At 42.7% G+C, this 21,328-nt stretch overlaps 1 protein-coding gene across 2 annotated transcripts in view; it reads right to left on the minus strand.

Moving 5' to 3' along the window:
* Window positions 1-21,328, minus strand: part of slc38a4 (solute carrier family 38 member 4) — a 104,055-nt gene that overhangs the window by 21,545 nt on the left and 61,182 nt on the right. For both annotated transcript variants that reach the window (XM_060839219.1, XM_060839220.1), the window contains exons 4-9: window positions 19,186-19,279; window positions 18,637-18,752; window positions 14,095-14,168; window positions 13,712-13,804; window positions 5,922-6,003; window positions 987-1,069 (exon numbers count right to left, since the gene is read on the minus strand). In XM_060839219.1, the coding sequence (XP_060695202.1) occupies window positions 987-1,069; window positions 5,922-6,003; window positions 13,712-13,804; window positions 14,095-14,168; window positions 18,637-18,752; window positions 19,186-19,279 (542 nt within the window). The remainder of the gene's footprint in view (window positions 1-986; window positions 1,070-5,921; window positions 6,004-13,711; window positions 13,805-14,094; window positions 14,169-18,636; window positions 18,753-19,185; window positions 19,280-21,328) is intronic.

The raw sequence follows: 21,328 nt of genomic DNA on the forward strand, positions 1-21,328 counted from the left end.
GTAAGACCATAAGACATAGGAGTGGAAGTGAGGCCATTTGGCCCATCAAGTCCATTCTGCCATTTAATCATAGATGATGAGCATTTCAACTCCACTTACCCACACTCTCCCTGTAGCCCATAATTCCTTGCGAGTTGAAGAATTTATCAATTTCGGCCACTATAAGTTCCACAGTCTCACCACAAACTGAGTAAAGAACTTCTTCTGAATTCCTTACTTGGTTGCTGCTAAGTTTCCAGTTCCCGCAAGTTAGAAGCACTCCCTCTGCATTTACACTAATCAAAATCTTTTAAAGACCTCCACTATAACCCCCCCCCACCAACTCAGCCTTCTCTCTTCAAGAAAAAAAAGACTGAGCCTGCAACCCTATTGCCATGCTCTTGATAATTGCTGCAAATTTGTTAAAACAGATCTTGAAACTAAAAATATGTTTTGATACATTAAAAAAAATCAAAGAACTGTGGATGCTGGAAATGTGAAACAAAAATAGAAATTGCTGGAGAATCTCAGCAGGTCTATAGCATCTGTGGAGAGAAAGCTGGCTCGAGTCCAGTCACCTTTCTTCAGAACACATTTTGATACAACATTTCTCCTTGGACAAACACAGTAACTGGAACAGTGCAATGTCTGTACTTTTATTATGCTTATCATTGCAAAACCAGTTTGTTAAAGCCATATCCTCAACAAGATGTTAACACATGCAGCACAACACATAAACATTAGCTGTAAATACAGATTATAAAATTAAGCAGTAATTTCAAAATCTTAGGATAAGGCAAGAGGGGCCTCTCTAAATGGTTCGAGGCCTAGTATTCCTGATGCTTCGTTTTAATTGCAACACACCAGAAAGGCACTTAGATTCTGTTAATACAGCGCTTACAATGTGATTTAGTGTAAATTTAGCACTCCATTTGGCGCTCTCAGGACAAACAGCAGAAACAGAACCAGAGATCATGCAGGAATTACGTACAAGTGTTATAACCTACCTAAGTTCTTGAGAAACGTAAGTGGCAGAATAACACATAGCGACACAAGTACAACAAGGTAGTTGCCATTTGTATACCACACTCTGGAACAGAAAATTTATTTGCATCACAAACAATGCAATAAATTGTGAAATATTGTCATGTTTCAAGTTCAAATTGCTTTATACCTTTTCTCCAGGAATGCATCTCAAATATTAACATAAAAACTCTGCACAGATCCCATGACAAATATATTCAGGTAGCCACTACAGGTAATAATTTAGCAAGTTAAGCAGTTTGGTGACTATTTATGACTTGAAACTAGGTGTTGCCTTATACATAGGTCATTGTGGTGCATGGCACCATATCAGATCCTGGCTGGTACACCCAGTCTGCTAATAACTTGATTCTGCTGTTGTTCTACTGTTATTCTGTCTGAACTCAGCAAGTAAAGGTGACTGGCCCAGATGGAGTCCCTGGCCATACACTCAGATCATGTGCGGACCAGCTAGCTGGGGTATTTGCTGACATCATTAACCCCTCCTTACTATGATCTGAAGATACTCCCCGCTTGAAGAAGGCCACCATCATCCCGGTGCCAAAGAAGAATCATACAGCGTGCTTCAATGACTACTGCCTGACCTCCATTATTATGACATGCTTCAAGAGGTTAGTCATGGCTCACATCAACTCCATCAGACTGCCTTGATCATTTGCAATTCACAGATCCATGGAACACATCATCTCCCTGGCCCTACACTCATCCCTGGAACAATTGGATAACAATGATATCTCTGTCAGGTTCTTACTTATTAACTGAAGTTCTGCCTTCAACACCATAATTCCAAACAGACTGATCTCTAAATTCTGAGACCTCTAAAACTCGGCTCCCTCTTCTGTCACTGGACCCTTGATTTCCTGACCCATGGACTGCAGTCAGTAAGGATAGACAACAACAACACCACCACCTCCTCCATAATCTTCCAAACCGGTGCGTTGCAAGGCTGCAGACTCAGCCTCCTACTATGCCCCTTTTACACTCAGGAATGTGGGGTCAAATTCCAACTCTATTTGCACATTTGCTGGGAGCCCTACTGTTGTAGGTTGGTCTCAAACAATGAAGAGACAGGGTACAGGAAATAGATTGAGTGTTTAATGGCATGGGGTAAAGGTAGCAATCTCCTCTTCAACATCAGCAAAATGAAAGAGCTGGTCATTGACTTCAGGAAGGGGAGTGGAAGTCAAGAATTCAGTGACCGAGGTGGAGGTGGTTGAGAGTGTCAAGTTCCTGGGAGTGATGATCACCAACAATCCGTCCTGGCCCACCCACATGGATGCAATGGTCAAGAAAGCTCAACAACACCTCAACTTCCTCAGCAGGCTAAGGAAATTCTGCTTGTCCACAAGAACTCTCACCAGGTTTTACAGAAGACACCACAGGAAGCATCCTATCTGGAAGCATCCTGTTGGGGTATGGCAACTCTCTTCCCGACATCACAAGAAACTACAGAGAGTTGTGAACATAGCCCAATCCATCACGCAAACCAGCCTTCCACCCACTGACTCTGTCTGCCTCGGGAAAGCAACCAACATATTCAAAGACCTCTCCCCCACCCCCATTATACTCTCTTCCACTTCTGTTAAGTAGAAGATATAAAAGTTTGAATACACGTACAAACAAATTCAAGAACAGCTTCTTCCCCGCTGCTATCAGACTTTTCAACGGACCTCTCAAATGATAACTCTGATCTCTCTCCCTGCACCTTCTCTACACTGTAACACTGCGTTCTGCGCTCTATGTTGCTACCCTGATGTACTTTGTATTGTACAATCTGCCCGAAGAGTATGCAAAGCAATACTTTTCACTGTATTTCAGTTCATGTGACAACAATAAATCAAATCTAATAATTCACATCAAATCAACTCTGCTCATATCACACTAGCTCCCAATCTCCTACTTAGGCTTCTATTTCACAGTGTCCTACTCTCTCACCATACAAAGCAGTGAAATCAAACTGTGCGGTCTTTATGCAATGCATGAAACTCTTCACTCTCCATGCACTGGACAACAGAGAGGTTGCAACACTGGAAGAGGCCACGAAACCATCATGACTGAACTGGCTGAATAAATTATTCAATTAATAAATTACTTATTCAAATCTTACTTTGCAGCAACTGTTCTGCAGGCTACTGCTTTCAGGACCAAATCCAAACTGCTCTCAAACTAGGCAGTGAATTCCAGCCAGCCAACAGCCTCTGAGCAAAATCAATTTTCCTCATGTCTCCTCTAATCATAGAGTCATTGAATCATATAGCATAGATCCAGGCCCTTCGGCCCACCAAATCTATGCCTAAATCAAGCACCAATCTGCACTAATTCCATTGATCTGCAATTGGCCCATAGCTTACTGTGCCCTGGTATTTTAAGAGCTCATCCAGATGCTGCTTAAATGTTTTGAGAGAATTTCTGCCTCCACTACCCTCTCAGACAGCATGTTCCAGATTTCTGTCACCCTCTGGTGAAAACATTTTTCCTCAGATCCCCTTTAAACCATTTACTCCCCACCTTAATCATATGACCTCTGATCTTCGCCGTATCTGCCATTGTGAAAAGATTCTGATGATCTGCTCTATCTCTGCCTTTCAAAATTTTGTATACCTCAATCAGATAGTGAGTTTTGAGAAGATTTGTAGTTCAGGTTGAGGCTCTGAATGTAGGTTTGCTTGCTGAGATGGAAAGTTGGTTTTCAGACATTTCGTCAACATCATTAGTGAGCCTCTGGATGAGGCACTACTGGTACGGCCCGCTTTTTATTTATGCGTTTAGGTTCCTTTGAGTTGATGATGTCATTTCCTGTGGTGATGTCATTGCCTATCTTTTTTCACAGGGGTGGTAAATGGGATCCAAGTCAATGTGTTTGTTGATAGAGTTCTGGTTGGAATGCCATGCTTCTAGGAATTCTCGGACATGTCTCTGTTTGGCTTGTCCTAGGATGGATGTATTGTCCTAGTCAAAGTGGAGTCCTTCCTCATCTGTATGTTAAGATACTAGTGAGATAATAGTGGCAATGAACACTAACTAGCCACAAAAAGAAATGGCCCACTCTAACTAGTATTATAACATACAGATAAGGAAGGGCACCATTTTGACTGGGACAACACATCCATCCTAGGACTAAAAGCATGAGAATTCCTAAAAGCATGGCCTTCCAGCTGGAACTGTATCAACAAGCACATTAACTTGGAACCCATTTATCACCCACTGAGAAAAAGAACAGGAAATGACATCACCAACCCAAAGAAACCTAAACACAAATAAAAAGCGGGCCATACCACCAGAGCTTCATCCAGAGGCTCACTGATGTTAACTAGTATGGTGACAAGACATCTGAAAACCAACCTTCCAGCTCAGTGAGCAAACTTACATCCAGTGCCTCAATCAGATTTTCCCCTCTGCCTCCTCTGCTCCAAGGGAAACAAAGCCAGCCTATCCAGTTCTTCTCATAACGGAGACTTTCCATCCCATGCAATATCCTGCTGAATCTCCTCTGTACCCACTCAGGTATAAATTACATCCTTCCTATAGTGTGGTGACCAGAACTGCATCTGTGGCCTAACCAATGTTGTATGAAGTTGTAATAAGACTACCTTGCTCCTATATTTAATCTTCCGGGTAATGAAGGCAAACACCCCTGTCCACCTGTACTGACACCTTCAGGGATTCTATGGACTTGTACACCAAGTTCCCTTTGTTCCTCAGAACTCTCTAGGGGCTACCCATTCATGATGTATTTCCTTCCCTTATTAGACCTCCCAACATCCCACCTCATAATTCTCAGAAATAAAATTTCCTCTGCCATTGCTCTGCCCAATTTATCAACTGATCGATATCAGGTTGTAACTTGAGAGCATCCCCCTCAATATTAGCAACACCATTTTTTAAAAAATCTTAATTGGAGAGGAGATGATAATCTTATAGGAGAAACTAAGGACTGTAGATACTGGAGATCAGAGTTGAGAGTGCGGTGCTGGAAAAGCACAGCCAGTCAGGCAGCATTCGAGGGGCAGGAGAGAAGCATTCCTGATGAAGATAATCTTATAACTATATATTGAAACACACAATTTTTAAACAAACTTCGTACTTAAGAAAGCAATATTCTAACCCAAACACTTTGTATAATAATCAATATTCACAGTACTTGTTCTAAATTTAAATGGTTTTCATTCCATTAACATAGTGTCCACTTTAGCATTTCAAAATTTTCCAGTTATAAGTCCTAATAGCAAATTAATGCAAAGTCCACACCATATGAATTCCAGCTGGGGTTTGATTAGAACCTCTCACTGCTGACTCGTTTATTAAATTCTCAGAGTTATGACTGGCAAATGTAAAAACCATTAAGGGTGATGTTACTTAAATAAAGTGGAAATAATGTTATGATAGATCACAATTACTTGGGAATTTGCTCTTTAAGTCTTTCCTTCAGATCAAGCTGTCCACCAGATTCTTGGAAATGGTGTTTTACTGAATAACCTCCTAAGAAACACACACTGGAAACTGAAAGGCAAGACAGCAGCAGCAACTGGGAATTTTCAGCGGATAAAATGACAGGGAGGGTGCTTTTCCAAATTAACAGCTGCAAATACGGAGGGAGGCCAAGCATCGAAATGTAAACGGAGAATCTCCCACTGAAGTTACACTGGGGAGAAAACTCCTGGGAAAAGTTTCTATCAGAAGGCAACGGAGTCATGAAACCTTGTTTGTGATTGTGAACAAGTGCTCGGGAAAAACATTTATAACAACTCCAATAGAAAATAATTAAAATTTGAAACTGAAATTTATCAGGGACCAGTATTCACTCAGAATACAACTACTGTTCCATACATTTGTGATTAGCCATGAACTACAGTTACATGTATCAAATTAATTGCTTCTTTTAAAGCTAAAATGCATACCCATTGATGTCTTCAATTCCCATAAATGACCGTATTACTTCGGGTAGTTCATATTTGACTATGAAGAGGTAACTTGACATAGCTGTAATAGGAATGGTTTTGTTAGGTGCACTACTGTCAAAACTGTCACTTCACTCAGTTTTAAGAAAACATTCCGAAGGGGAAAGGAATTTGACAAAATAATTTTGATCTAGTTTCGAGAATGCCAGGGAATGATTATGCACATCATCAGTGTACTCCTGAATAAAACCCGCCAACAAAATTTATTTGGTTGTTTTGTGGAAACGTTTAGATTGCCCAGTAGCAGCAGTGTGTACCACCTACACAATCCACTGCGGAAATTCACCAAATCTCCGTAGGCAGCACCTTCCAAACCCATGACCACTTCCATCTGGAAGGATAAGGGCAGCGGATACATGGGACTATCCTGCAAGTTCCCCGCCAAGCCACTCACCACCTTGACTTGGAAATATATCACCAGTCCCTTGGTGTCTCTGGGCCAGTAATACTATTGTGGGTAACATTTTATAGAAATTAGAAGCTGGAGTATGCTATTCAGTCCTTTGAGCCTGATCCACCACTTAATGTGATCACAGCAGATTCTCAATGTCATGTTCCTGCTTTCTCCCCATAATCTTTGATGCATTTACTATCTAAACTTTTAGCAGCGTCTTTCCTGAATATACTCAAATGACCCGGCCTCCATTAATATCTGTGGTAGTGAATTCCACAGGGTGACCACCCACTGAGAAGTAGTCACCTCAGTTCTAAATGCCCTCTCCCCACATCCTGAGACTGTGTCCCCTGGTTCTAGACTCCCCAAGACGGAAAATATTCTCCCCGCATCTAGTCTGTCCAGCCCTGTTCCAATTTTCTACAATTCAATCAAATCCTATTTCATTTTTCTAAACCCTAGTGAACACAGACACTGGTAAGTCAGTGTTTAAACAAGAGTAAATGTGAAGTTAGGGAGAGAGGGTGGGGCGGGGGGAGCTGAATCTGGGTGGGATTCTCTTCAGAGTGTGAGTGGAGTGGCATGGTGGCTCAGTGGTTAGCACCGCTGCCTCACAACGCCAGAGACCTGGGTTCAATTCCAGCACTGGACGACTGTCTGTATGGAGTTTGCACGTTCTCCCAGTGTCTGCATGGGAACACCTCCAGGTGCTCCAGTTTACTCCCACAATCCAAAGATGTGCAGGACAGGTGAATTGGCCATACTAAATTGCCCAGTGTTAGATGCCCTAGCCAGGGTTAAATGTAGGGAAACGAGTCTGGGTGGGTTACTCTTCGGAGGGTCAGTGTGGACTTGTTGGGCCTAAGGGCCTGTTTCCACACTATAGGGAATCTAATTTAATCTGAGTGTAGACTTGATGGGCTAAATGGCCTCTTTCTCCACTGTAGGGATTCTATGAATGTCTCTTCATACTTGCAGGGAATGAACAGCAATGGTTCAAGAAGGAAGCTCACCATTACCTGCTGAAAGTGGACTAGGGACATGCAATAAATGCTGGCCCAACCAGCACTGCCCACAGCTGGAGTAAATAAATAAAATATTTTTTGTCAGGGGAAAGAAATAAACCATAATTAAAAAGAAAATAACATCACACACAGGACAAAGTACTGCTTCATGTACTGGATAATCTAGTTATAACCTGGCAATATCCACAAGGTTCACCTCAGGTAGAATTACATTTGACAGCAAGCTATATAGAGAATTCTGCCAAACATGGTGTAATGGGAGAGACGAGTTTTCTGGAGTTTGACCTTGCTGCATTGGACTGCCTCGATGGTGAAAAATGAGAAACAGACAGCGATGTACTCATGATGAAGGGCTTTTGCCCGAAACGTCAATTTTACTGCTCCTCGGATGCTGCCTGAACTGCTGTGCTCTTCCAGCACCACTAATCCAGAATCCATGAATGCATGCATGTCAGGGAACTTGCTGAAGCTTCCATGTATTGAGCTAAGTGGATAAGGAATCAAACACTTCAAATTTGGAATGGTGCAGAATTATGCCAACCTACCCACTGATTGAGCTGAAGTTTCAGGTATTCATTCACAGGATAGAGGATGTTGCTGGCTAAGCCACATTGCTGTGAGTCTGTCAAGGATCAGACCAGGTAAGGATTGCAGTTTCCTTCCTTAAAGGGCATTACTGAACTGGAAATGCTTTTCCTGACAATTGACAATGATCTCATAGTCATCAATATGTGGGCGGCACGGTGGCACAGTGGTTAGCACTGCTGCCTCACAGCGCCTGAGACCCGGGTTCAATTCCCGACTCAGGCGACTGACTGTGTGGAGTTTGCACGTTCTCCCCGTGTCTGCGTGGGTTTCCTCCGGGTGCTCCGGTTTCCTCCCACAGTCCAAAGATGTGCGGGCCAGGTGAATTGGCCATGCTAAATTGCTCATAGTGTTAGGTAAGGGGTGAATGTAGGGGTATGGGTGGGTTGCGCTTCGGCAGGTCGGTGTGGACTTATTGGGCCGAAGGGCCTGTTTCCACACTGTAGGTAATCTAATCTAATAGACTCTTAATTCCAGATTCTTATCGAATTCAAATTCCACCATCTGCCCTGGTGGGAGTCAAACCCAGGTCCCTGGAGCACTACCTGGGTCTCTGGATTAACAGGGAGAAAGTGAGGACTGCAGACGTTGAAGAGTCAGAGTCAAATTATGTGGTGCTGGAAAAGCACAGCAGGTCAGGCAGCTTCTGAGGAGCAGGAGAATTGATGTTTCGAGCATAAGCTCTTCATCAGGAATGGGCTTATACCCAAAACGTCGATTCTCCTGCTCCTTGGATGCTGCCTGACCTGCTTGCTTTTCAAACCCCACACTTTTTGTCTCCGAATTAACAGTCCAACGATAATATCACTAGGTCATTGCCTGTTTGTACTCAGTTTTGTGAAAGTCATTGATTCATCGAATGTGTTAGTGGGACTTATTTGTAGGCTTTAAAGATTTTACCACATTTTATTTCACACAAAAAATCTTTACAGGTGCACTTGTTTTAATTTTGTTTTAATTGGAGATGCTAAAATGATTGTTCATTTACGTGTATGTGGGATGTGAGCACTGTTGGCTAGGCCCTCATTGATTGCCAATCCCAAAGTAGCCCAGAGAGTTGCTGATGAGCTGTAAGCAGTACTGTGCCTGGGTGTGTAGGATCATGTGTGATGCTGTTAGGAAGGGAGCTTGAGGATTTGTATTTTTGAATTAATGTTAAATTCATGCCGATGTAAAAATATCACTAATTACTTGTTTGACATTTTTAAAGAGTAGGAGAAAGTGAGGACTGCAGATGCTGGAGATCAGAGCTGAAAATGTATTGCTGGTAAAGCGCAGCATCCAAGGAGTAGGAGAGTCGACTTTTCGGGCATGAGCCCTTCATCAGGAATGAGGAGGGTGTGCCAAGCAGGTTAAGATAAAAGGTAGGGAGGAGGGACTTGGGGGAGGGGCGTTGGAAGTGCGATAGGTGGAAGGAGGTCAAGGTGAGGGTGATAGGCTGGAGTGGGGTGGGGGCGGAGAGGTCAGGAAGAAGATTGCAGGTTAGGAAGGTGGTGCTGAGTTCGAGGGTTGGGACTGAGACAAGGTGGGGGGAGGGGAAATGAGGAAACTGGAGAAATCTGAGTTCATCCCGTGTGGTTGGAGGGTTCCTGAGTGGAGGATGAGGTGCTGCTCATTTTTAAAGAGTAGCCAAACAGAAAAGATAAAACATTAATCACATTCGAAAATTTGACATGAAACGTTTGTTTTAAAAATTTTGCATCAATTCTTCTGAATCGTCAAAGTTAAAAATCACACAGCACCAGGTTATAGTCCAAGAGATTTATGTGTAAGCATTAGCTTTAGGAGTGCTGCTCCTTCAGCAGGTGGTTGTTGGATCATAAGGCACAGAGTTTATAACAAAAGTTTACATTGTGATGCAACTGAAATTACATACTGAAAAAGACCTGGATTGTTTGTTAAGTCTCATCTTTTAGAATGACAATGTTGGCTTCAGTTCTTTCATATGTAAATCCCAGAACTTTTTTTAAGTTACAATCTCAAATGAACTTTAACAATAGGTGCCAGGTCAGCCCAGATAATGTATTGAAGGTGCGAGCTTCCCTGTGAGGCTGCCTGTGCCATAATGGTCAGACTGATTCTAATCTAACAAAAGGGATTTACAGAATCTTACATGGAGTCATGCAGTTTTTGAGCAAAATAAAGTGTAATTCTGCAAGTACAAATTCACCCCACAAACCTGTGTGTGTGTGCAGGTGGCGGGGGCATGAGTGTTTGTGAGAGCGCGTGTCTGTGTGTGTGAGTGTAAAGGGGTATAAGTCTGTGAGAGGGTGCGTGTGTGGTTGTGATTGTGAGTGTGTATGTGTGAGCATATGGGAGAAAGCTTGGACATGAGAGAGGGCATGCATGAATGTGTGTGCACGCGCGCGCGCGCGCTACTGGGGTCATCTGTAGTGTGACAAGAACCCCAGTTCCTGGTTGAGGCCATCTCCATGGATACTGAACGTGGCTATCAGCCTCTGAAGGTCCGAAGTCGAATGTCCTGGCCCGCTGAAGTGTTCTCCGACTGGGAAGGAACACCCCTGTCTGTTGACTGTTGTGCGGTGTCCATTCATCCGTTGCCATAGACTCTGCTCATTCTCGCCAATTGATTAGACTTACAGTGTGGAAACAGGCCCTTCGGCCCAACAAGTCCACACCGACCCGCCGAAGCGCAACCCACCCATACCCCTACATTTACCCCTTACCTAACACTACGGCCAATTTAGCTTGGCCAATTCACCTGACCCGCACATCTTTGGACTGTGGGAGGAAACCGGAGCACTCGGAGGAAACCCACGCAGACACGGGGAGAACGTGCAAACTCCACACAGTCAGTCGCCTGAGTCGGGAATTGAACCCGGGTCTACAGGCGCTGTGAGGCAGCAGTGCTAACCACTGTGCCACCGTGCCGCCCACTTGCCACCGTGCCGCCCACAATGTACCATCCCTCATGGAGTGTTCCCTCACAGTTGGAGAACATTTCAGCGGTACAGGACATTTGACCTCGGACCTTCGGGTGACCATCCTCCAAGGTGGACTTCAGGTCAGACAACAATGCAAAGTGGCCGAGCAGAGGCTGATAGCCAAGTCCCATGGGACGGCCTCAACCGGGACCTTGGGCTCATGTCACACTACAGGTGACCCCTATACATTACACACACACACTCACGCAGACCCTCTCTCATACATAAGCTTTCTCTTATACTCTCACAGACTTATAGCCCTTTACACTCATACTCATACACATCCACACCCTCATGCCACCCCACCCCCCCAAACACACACACACACACACACACAAATAAAAGTTTGTGGGGTGAATTTGTACTTGCAGAATTACATTTTATTTTGCTCTAAAACTGCATGAATCCATGTAAGATTCTGTAAATCCATTTTTAGAAATAGAATCAGTCAAAAATTGGGGCACAGGCAGCCTCACACAGGGAAGCTCACACTCGCAATGGGTGGACATGGCACCTATTGTTAAAGTTCACTTGAGATTGTACCTTTTAAAAAAAAGTTCTGAGATTGACATATGAAAGATGACTCTAAAAGATAAGAGACTTAACCCAAGTCTTGTTCAATATATAATTTCAGTTGCATCTCACTGTAAACTTTTGCTATAAATTCTGTGTCTTATGACCTTCTATTCTACAACTACCTGATGAAGGAGCAGCACTCTGAAACTAGTGCTTTCAAATAAACCTGTTGGACTATAACCTGGTGTTGTGTGATTTTTAACTTTGTATACCAAGTCCAACACCTCCAAATCTGAACAGTCAAACACCAAATGTCATTTAATTATTTTCACATGGAAACCATATGACCAGTTTCGAAGGAGGCATTCGGCACATCAAACCTATGGTAACTCTTCCAAGGTGTCCCCATTCCTTTCCTCTTTCCTCATATCTCTACATCTTCTCTCTTCCAAGTTTTTGTGCAATTTCCTCACGAAGGCTGCTAAGCAACCTCTTTACTATTACTACATTAGGAACCACAAATCCAAATGGGCGCAAAATATTCTTATCATGTCACATCTTGATCTTTTGACTGACCCTCCGTCATAAGGTCAGAAGAGGGGATGTTTGCCGATCTTTGCTCAATGTTCAGCACCATTCCCAACCCCTCCGCTATGAAAACAGTCCATGTTCAAATTCAACAAGACCTGGACAATATTCAGGCTTGCGCTGACAAGCAACAATTAACATTCACACCACACAAATGCCAGGCAATGACAATCTCCAATGAGAGACAATGTGACCATAACATTGACATTCAATGGTGTTACCATCACTGAATCCCCTACTCTGAAATTTCATGGGGTTACCATTGAGCAGAAATTCAACTGGAGTGGCTATAAGAGCAGGTCAGAGGCTAGGAATACTGCAGTGAAAGTGAGTAACTCACCTAACTTCCTAAACCCTCTCGACTATCTATGAGGCACAAGTCAGGAGTGTGATGGAATATTTCCCACTTGCCTTGATGGTGCAGCTCTAACAACACTAAAGAAGCCTGACACCATCCAGAACAAAGCAGCCCGCTTGATTGGCACCACATCTATAAGCATCCACTCCTATTACCAATGTCCAGTAGCAGTAGTGTGTACTATCTACAAAATGCACTGCAGAAATTCACCAATGATTCTTAAACAACACTTTCCAAACCATGACCAGTTCCAGCTAGAAGGACAAGGACAGCAGATACATGGGAACACCACCCCTTGCAAGTTTTTCTCCAAGCCACTCACCATCCAGACTTGGTAATATACCACCACTGCTTCACTGTCACTGGGTGAATTCCTTCCCTAATGGCACTGTGGGTTAGCCTAAAGCATGTGACCTGCAGTAGTTCAAGAAAGCAGTTCACCACCACCTTCTCCAGGGCATGTGGGGGCAGGAAATAAATGCTGACCCAGGCAGTGACCCCCACATTCTGAGTGAATGAAAAAACAAAGTAGCTTGTGTCCTTAGATGATCAACCCTCTGGTCATCAGTTCACACATACCACTAAAAGGAATGCTATAATGTGTTCTCCTCGAGCTGAAAAAATAGCCGTTTACATGTTGGCTCTGTGGTCAGCACTGCTGCCTCACGGCACCAGGATCCCGGGTTTGATTCTACCCTTGGGCAACTGTCTGTGTGGAGTTTTTACATTCTCCCTCTGTCTCTGTGGGTTTCCTCCCACACTCCAAGATGTACAGATTGGATTGATTAGCCATGTTAAATTGACCATAGTGTCCAGGGATGTGCAGGCTAGGTGGATTAGCCATGGGAAATAGAGGGTTACAGGGATAGGATTGGGTCTGGGGGAGATGCTCTTTGGAGGGTTGGTGTAGATTTGATAGGCCAAATGGCCTGCTTCCACACTGTAGGGATTCTATGAAAATTTTATTTTTAAATATCACTTCGTCAATTTTCTATTTTTGCTGCTAATGCCCTTTCTCACCTGATGGGTTTCAGCCTTTCTAACAGACTAATGTATGGGACTTTATCAAATGCCTTTTAGATCTTCAAAACCCTTGTCTACTTGGAGTCTTTTAAATGAAAAAATGAGAAAATAGAATCAGTTTGTCAAATGTGATTTTCCCACCCAATCTGTGCTTCCCCACCACCAGGATTAAACTCAGGATGAAAATGGTTTTTGAATAGACACGCCATACTCAAAACTCGAATGGTCAATTCCTCTGTAAAGTATTACAAAGACAAACAGACTTAAATATACATTCTGCCAAACAGAATAATTACCTCCAATATTTTGCAGCGTAATAGAACCAAAGGCTGCAATTTTCCCAGGCCACCCGAAGGCTCGTTCTCCTAATTTCTCATAAACCAAAGAACCTGTTTTTCCAAAAAAAAACCCAAAATTTTAGTTAACAAAATTATAATACATACTTGGAACAAGTGATGCTGTCAGATAGGAATCTGAGACAGTAGACAAAACGAACAGATCAGTTGCTAGGTTTTACTCATGCCTGATATTCATTAAACCCTTTCTGTATTTCATATTCAATTCTATTACAGATTATAAGCAAATGGCTGATACAATGCTGTCCTTCAGTGCAGAGGCAATTTTCTATCCTTATCTCTCAACACATGCTGCTAAATCTCTAAGAAAGTCATGCCCCTACCTCCTTCCTTTGCAGTCTTTAGTAAGAGATGAATAGAATACAATGACAATACAGCCACTGTAGCCAACAAGATCCTGTAAGAGAAGGAAAGGTGAGGAATAACATGGCTGTTTTTGGGTACAGCACAGCAAGCACAGTGTCACATTGTTGTCAAACTAAGCTAACTGAGTTTTAACATCTCTTAAGAAGTTCAATAGTTCATTTATTGTTTCTGATATTAACCCTTTCAATTTTGAATACAAAATGTTAAAATAGTCACATGTGAAATCTATCCTGGTCAATTCTAACTGCGATAAACAAATTGTGTAAAATGCTGAAAATCCAGAAGAAAAACAGAAAATGCCAGAAACACACAGCAGTTAGTCGGTCAGTAGCTGTGGGATGTGGAGGGGTCTGTAGGGGGACTATTGCTTGCAACTGATCTCTTTTTGTTTCTCCAAAGGATGTTGATGAGACAGTTCAAGATTTATCAATATTAGTACGATTGTGGGTATTGAATGCTCTGAGCATCATATCAAACTCAGCGAGAAATGAACACATAAGCTTTAGTTCGATATTACAACCTGTAGCAATTTGAAAGAAGAGATAGTGTGACTTCTTGAACAATTATTCATTAAAAAGGTTTGAGTCATTCTCTTTGCTAAGTCTTTGAAAATACAGTATAACTAAGATACTTTGAAAGCAACATTTTACAGGACAATTTGATTAACTATTTTAGTTTATGACTCCTTCAGTATTTTTAATTATTAATAAAACTTTTGAGATGAAATGTAACAAGACCAGATTAAGTTTTGAGGGAGGCATGTTAAAAATTAGAGAATAAAAGCTGTAGTTGAGAACGTAATGATTTTGCACCAAACCTTTGTGATCTATATATTTCTCTGAAAGTTTATACTTTAATCAAGCCAGTGTTATTAGACTTTCAACTTTTAATACCCCAATTAAAGGTGAGTCAATTTTGTGGATACAGCAATGTTCCATATTAAATTTACATATAGTTAAAAAGTCCAGCATTCAGATGTTGACTGATCACAGAGTGGTCTGGTATGTAGAAATATAATCGTGACTCTTTACAGAAATAACTAACAGCTGTTACTGTTCATCAAGGTTGCTATCCTACATAGTTTAGACTGTCTACTGTGCCATTCCTCCACTACCTCCTTTGATTCAATGAACCATTTTTCAGAAGGTAGAGATGTGCCCTCAATGTGCCCTTGAATCATTCTTCAAAGCAATTACAGTCAGGAGGCATAAATGTTATCCCATTACAAATCAGTCCACCTTATTCAATATTCATTTTAAGTTACGAATGTCACTTTGCTTGTAGTGAACATTCTGTTCCAAAATTAAGGTAAAATCTAACATTTTAAATGACAACTTTATATGTTAGAAGTAATACTCAGTGTTGCTGGGTTAAAAACCTGGGGCTCTCTCCCGACCTAAAGCACATGGACTAGTTCAAAGAGGCAGATCACCACCACCTTCTCAAGGGCAACTAGGAACAGGCAATTAATGCTGGCCCAGCCAGCAACACCCACATCCCATGAATTAGTATACAAAACAAAAAGACTGTAAACAAAGTTGTTCAGACAGTGCAGAGCAAACAGAGTTCATTTCCTTCTATATCTTTCTTTGTTCATGGGATGTGGGAGATTGCTGATTAATTGAACATCCGTAATTGCCCTTTAGTTGGAGCTAGTGAGCCATCTTCTTGAACCGCTGCAGTCTACAGTGAATCCACATTGCTGTAAGGAGGGGGGCTGTGGAAGTCTGACCCAGTAAGAGGTGCAGGCACAGGTGATATAGTTTCAGGTCATGGTAATGTGTGGTCTGGAGGGAACTCACAAGCGGAAGTATTAATATGATTGTTCTGTCCTTGTTCTTCGAGGTAGTGGTGAAAGTGAGTGCTGTTGAAGGAACCTCGTAGCAGTGAGTCCTGCAGATGGAAACATTGGAAAGAGGAGCAGGAGTATGCATTTCAGTCCTTCGAGCTTGCTCTGCCATTCATGATGACCATGGCTGATCATCCATCTCAATACCCTTTTCCTGCACCCCACACCCCTAACCCATATCCTTTGATCCCTTTAATATGATATCTAAATGCTAGATCTACCTCCTTTTTGAAAGTATATAATACTTTGGCCTTGGCTGCTGCACAATGGAGGAGGGATTAAACATTGAAAGTGGTGGATGGGCTGCTTTTTCATGGTTGGTGGGGGGGGGGGGTGTGGTGAGCTTCTTGGGTACAGTTTCTATCTGGATAAGCAGAACTTAATAAGGGGTTGAATGTGTTTAGCACGTAGTGGCCCCAGTCCTGCCTCTGGGAATGAAAGCAGGAATGGATTCCATTCTGGCAGGATACTAGGATATTAAGAGACCACTGTCCAGGCCTCCAGTTGAGATGATAGGCTGGCACCAAGAGCTGCTAGCCGAATGGGAGTGGTTGGCACTGCCACTGCTTGTACAGACTATTGCTCAGACTGCATTACCAGGGAGATAGTAGAGCCTTTGAAGGATGGAGAGCTTGGTTGGGGGAACCCAAGTCCCAGTGACTGTGAGGGGGATTGGGTTTGGTACTTGGCACAGAGAAGCATCATTGCTGGGAAGGTCAACTTGTTATATCTGGAGGCTACTCCATAGACCATGGAATGCAGATCAAGGAGAGCGCCTTGGATGGGGTCAAGTGATTCTTAACTCATCAGTCACAAGGTTTATTTCCTCTTCCTTAACAACCTTAATTGTTGAGATACCTGTTGCTGGTAATATGTGATGGGATAGGAAAATGCTAGCTTTCACTGAGAAGTGGTTCCCCATCATATCTGTTGCCCTAACTCCTAGCCCATCTTTACAGAAAATATTCAACCCCAAAAGTGGTAGATAACCCTTCAAGAGCAAGCATTGGTAGAAAAATGTCGCACATTATCGCAATCAAACAATAGACAATAAGCATAGCCCAAGTGAATAACCAAAGCAGTGAAATTCAGTAGAAGACTGTGGAAGCCTGGATCGGTGAGATGTTTATCAAGAAAACCAGTTTGAAAATGAAACAGAGAGCTGAATCTTCTTGCTTTTTGATTAAGTGTGTAGTGTTTGTTGGAGGTCTTCTTGTTGTGGGGCCTAAGTGAGATTTCTCTCAGTTTCTCACCAAACTCACCTCATTAACTGCCAATTAACTCCCCCATAGCATCCCTCTTACCCCACATCATTCCAGGATAGTCAATGAAAGACTGGTATCCATTGCACCCACATCAGCTAACGAAAGCCCACTGTGCACTTGGATAAATTCCCCTACATTTACCCCTTCACCTAACTCTACGGGCAATTTAGCATGGCCAATTCACCTAATCTGCACATTTTTTATTGGATTGTGGGAGGAAACCAGAGCACCCGGAGGAAACCCACACAGACACAGGGAGAACGTGCAAACTCCACACAGACAGTTGCCTGAGGCGGGAACTGAACCCGGGTCTCTGGCGCTGTGAGGCAGCAGTGCTAACCACTGTGCCTGTAACATCTTCCCTCTCCCACCACCACCTTTATACCACTAGTGCTGCATGCCCTCTGTGCTGTCTTCTCACTCAGGACATCTCTCCACCAACAGCAACAGCTCTGCCACCCACTTTCTTCTCCTGTAGTACCTGCCTATCTCTTATGTAGGAGGAAAGCAGCCAGCCATAGAGCAGTAAGAGGCAAGGGGCATGGCTAGCTTCCTGACTGTAGCTCCTCACCCTTTACGAGGGAAATATGCTGATTGTAACCACTCTGAGTGGCTGACTGACCATGTCCAAGGTCCTGGACTGGTGTCACAGACTGCCCTTGGTATACAGTCCTGTGACCGAACATTTCTGAAGAAGAGACTCAAAAAGGTAGCTTGGTTTCACTATCCACAGATCCTGCCAGACCTGCTGAATGTTTCCAGTATTCTCTCCTTCTTTCATTCACATGCTGCCCTTGTGACAAGATTGGTCACTCTCTCCTGACTTCTTGGGTTTCAGCTCTTTGATTCATGTTCAGACTAAGGTAATACTGTAATGAAGTCAGGGGCTGAGTGGCCCAGGTGGAACTGAAACTGAACATCAGTCAACAGTTTATTCAACCTGATGCAACCTTAAAATGTACTTCAAAGACTGCCTGATCCTGGAAATTTGAAACTGAATTTGCTGGAGGAACTCATCAGGTCTGGTTGCATCTTCAAAGAGAGAAAGCAGAGTTAACATTGAGAGCCCAGTTCTGAAGAAGGATCATTGAAATCCAAACTCCGCTTCTCTCTCCACAGAGTTTGCCTGACTTGCTGAGTTTCTCTAACATTTTAAACAAAACAGCGGAAATTGCATTTCACCAGCTGTCAGGGATTTTGGGATAGACTGAAGCTGAGAGAGAGAGAGAGAGAGAGAATGCAAAGACGAGTCACTTTTTTTCTCTTTTTGGGCACATGTATTAGTGCTGCCTATTTTCTTACCACTCTGTTATAATTTTAGATTCCACACTGCAAAATCTAAATTCCATCCATCTTGCGAGATAAACCAGCTTTGGAATACTCACACAAACAGGATAATCCCAGTATTGGCCAAAGCGTAGGAGAGACCGAGAATGCCGCTCCCCATGATAGCATTGCTGAGGTTAAAAGCTGACATACCAAATGATGTCATTCCAGGGTGCTGCACATGATCAAAGATTCAAGTCAGTACAAATCTAAACTGGAGACTTTATTATCAATTTTCTGTCTGGTACCATTCAATGTTGATGACTTTGCTTTACGTTAACATTTAATGCTAATGTTACTGTTAATTTTCTGTATTATATTGCTTAATGTTATTTTATGCCTTGTAACATTACAGTTAATATTACTGTATTGTAACATGGCAGTTAATATTACTTTAATATAACATATCGTTAAATTTCTGATTTGTAACGTCTTAATTTTACTGTATTGTAGCATTCACTGTTAGTTTTGTGTAGTAGCATTTAACATTGATTTTCCTGTATTGGAACATTTACTGTTAATTTTACATCAGGAATAAAATTGGGAATCTTTTAAATAAAAAAAAAGCCTGAGAAAATGAAAAGCAATAGACTGATAACATTACTCACATATTCTTCCTCATATTCTTCAAATTTTGTTTTCCCTGAAAATTCACTTGTCAGAAACCTTTGAGTTTCGATATCTTCTTCATCATGGAATTGACTGTTGAAGGGAAGCAAAGCAAAGTTAGCCAAGTTTCAGGTAAACGATCAAATTCTTAAGATGTGTGGGTTTGATGGCTTGGTTATGCTAAATTGCCCACAGTGTTCAGGGATGTGTAGGTTATGTGTATTAGTCAGGGGAAATGTAGAGTAATAGGGTAGGAGAATGGGTCTGGGTGGGTTACTCTTCGAAGGGTTGGTGTGGGCTTGTTGAGCCAAAGGGCCTGTTTCCATACTGTCGGGATTCTATGATTCCATGAAATTGCTATCAACATCCTGGGTGTTACCATTGACCAGAAATTCAACTGGATTTACCAAATAAATACAATGGCTACAAGGAGGTCAAAGGTGCGGAATACTGTGGCAAGTAACTCACCTCCTGACGCCCCCACAAAGCCTGTCCACCATCTACAAGGCCCAAGGCAGGGGTATGAAGGAATACTGCACACTTGCCTGGTTCAACAACACATAAGATGATTGACACCATCCAGAACAAAGCAGCCCGCTTGATTATCATCACAAGTATTCACTCCCTCCACCACCGAAGCTCAGTACACAGTGCTGCTGCTGCTGTCTATCAGATACACTGCAGGAATTCAGCAAAGATCCTGAGACAGCACCTTCCAGACGCAAGACCACTTCCATTCAGAATGACAAAGGTGGTAGATAAGAACACCCCCACCTGCAAATTCCCCTCCAAGCCACTCACCATCCTGACTTAGGGACTTATATTGCTGACCCCTCACAGTCACTGGATCAAACTTCTGATTTGTGGGTCTACCTATAGCACAGGGACTGTGGTTCAAGAAGATAGCTCACCACCACCTTCCCAAGCTCAAATAGGATGGATAATACATGCTGACTCTGTGATGCTCACTCAGAGATATACAGCATAGAAACAGACCCTTCTGTCCAACTCATCCATGCCAACCAGATATCCCAAACCAATCTAGTCCCACCTGCCAGCACCCGGCCCATATCCCTCCAAACCCTTCCTATTCATATACCCATCTAAATGCCTTTTAAATGTTGCAATTGTACCAGCCTCTACCACTTCCTCTGGCAGCTCATTCTATACATGTACCACCCTCTGTGTGAAAAAGTTGCCCCTTAGGTCTCTTTTATATCTTTCCCCTCTCACCCTAAACCTAGTTAAAAATCACACAACACCAGGTTATAGTCCAACAGGTTTAATTGGAAGCACTAGCTTTCAGAATGACGCTCCTTCATCAGGTGGTAGTGGACGGCTCAAACCGAACACAGAATATATAGCAAAAATTACAGTGTGATGTAACTGAAATTATACATTGAAAAATTGATTGTTAAGCCTTTCATCTATTAGATTACAGTGATAGTTTCACTTCTTTCATGTGTAAATCACACAAAATCTCTTTTTTTAAAAAGTTGCACTCTCGGGTTAGCTGTTAACAATGGTGATACCTAGACAATATGCTGAAGGTGTTGGCCCCCTGTGTTCTCTGTCTATGCTATGATGTTTCTGGTCTAAAAAGTGAGATAACGGAGTTTTACATAAATTCATGTAGTTTTTGAGCTCAGAGTTTGACATGAATGCATGCAGTTTTTGAGCAAAGTACAATGTAACCCTGCAAGTACAAATTCACCCGACAAAATGCATGCGCATGTGGGTCTTTGTTTGTCTGTCTGTGTGTGTGTCTGTCTGGGTTGGGAGTTGTGAGTGTGAGAAAGTGGGTGTGTGTATGTGTGTAGTGAGTGCAGAGTGTCTTAAGTCTGTGAGGGGATGCATGTGAGAGTGTGTGAGTGTGTGTGTGTCTATAAGGGTGTGTGGGGGTGTCTGTGTGCATGTGTGTATAGGAGTGCGTGTGCATGTGTGTGTAGTGCAATGGTGGCCATCTATAATGTGACATGAACCCAAGGTCCCCAGTTGAGGTCCTCCCTATGGGTACCGAACTTAGCTATCAGCCTCTGCTTGGCCACTTTGTACACCCCAGTCCGACACCAGCATCTCCAAATCATGACCCTAAACCTATGTCTTCTCGATCGGGACTCTCCGACCCCAGGGAAAAAACTT

This window comes from Hemiscyllium ocellatum, chromosome 19 (genome assembly GCF_020745735.1).
Source record: "Hemiscyllium ocellatum isolate sHemOce1 chromosome 19, sHemOce1.pat.X.cur, whole genome shotgun sequence".
NCBI lineage: Eukaryota > Metazoa > Chordata > Chondrichthyes > Orectolobiformes > Hemiscylliidae > Hemiscyllium > Hemiscyllium ocellatum.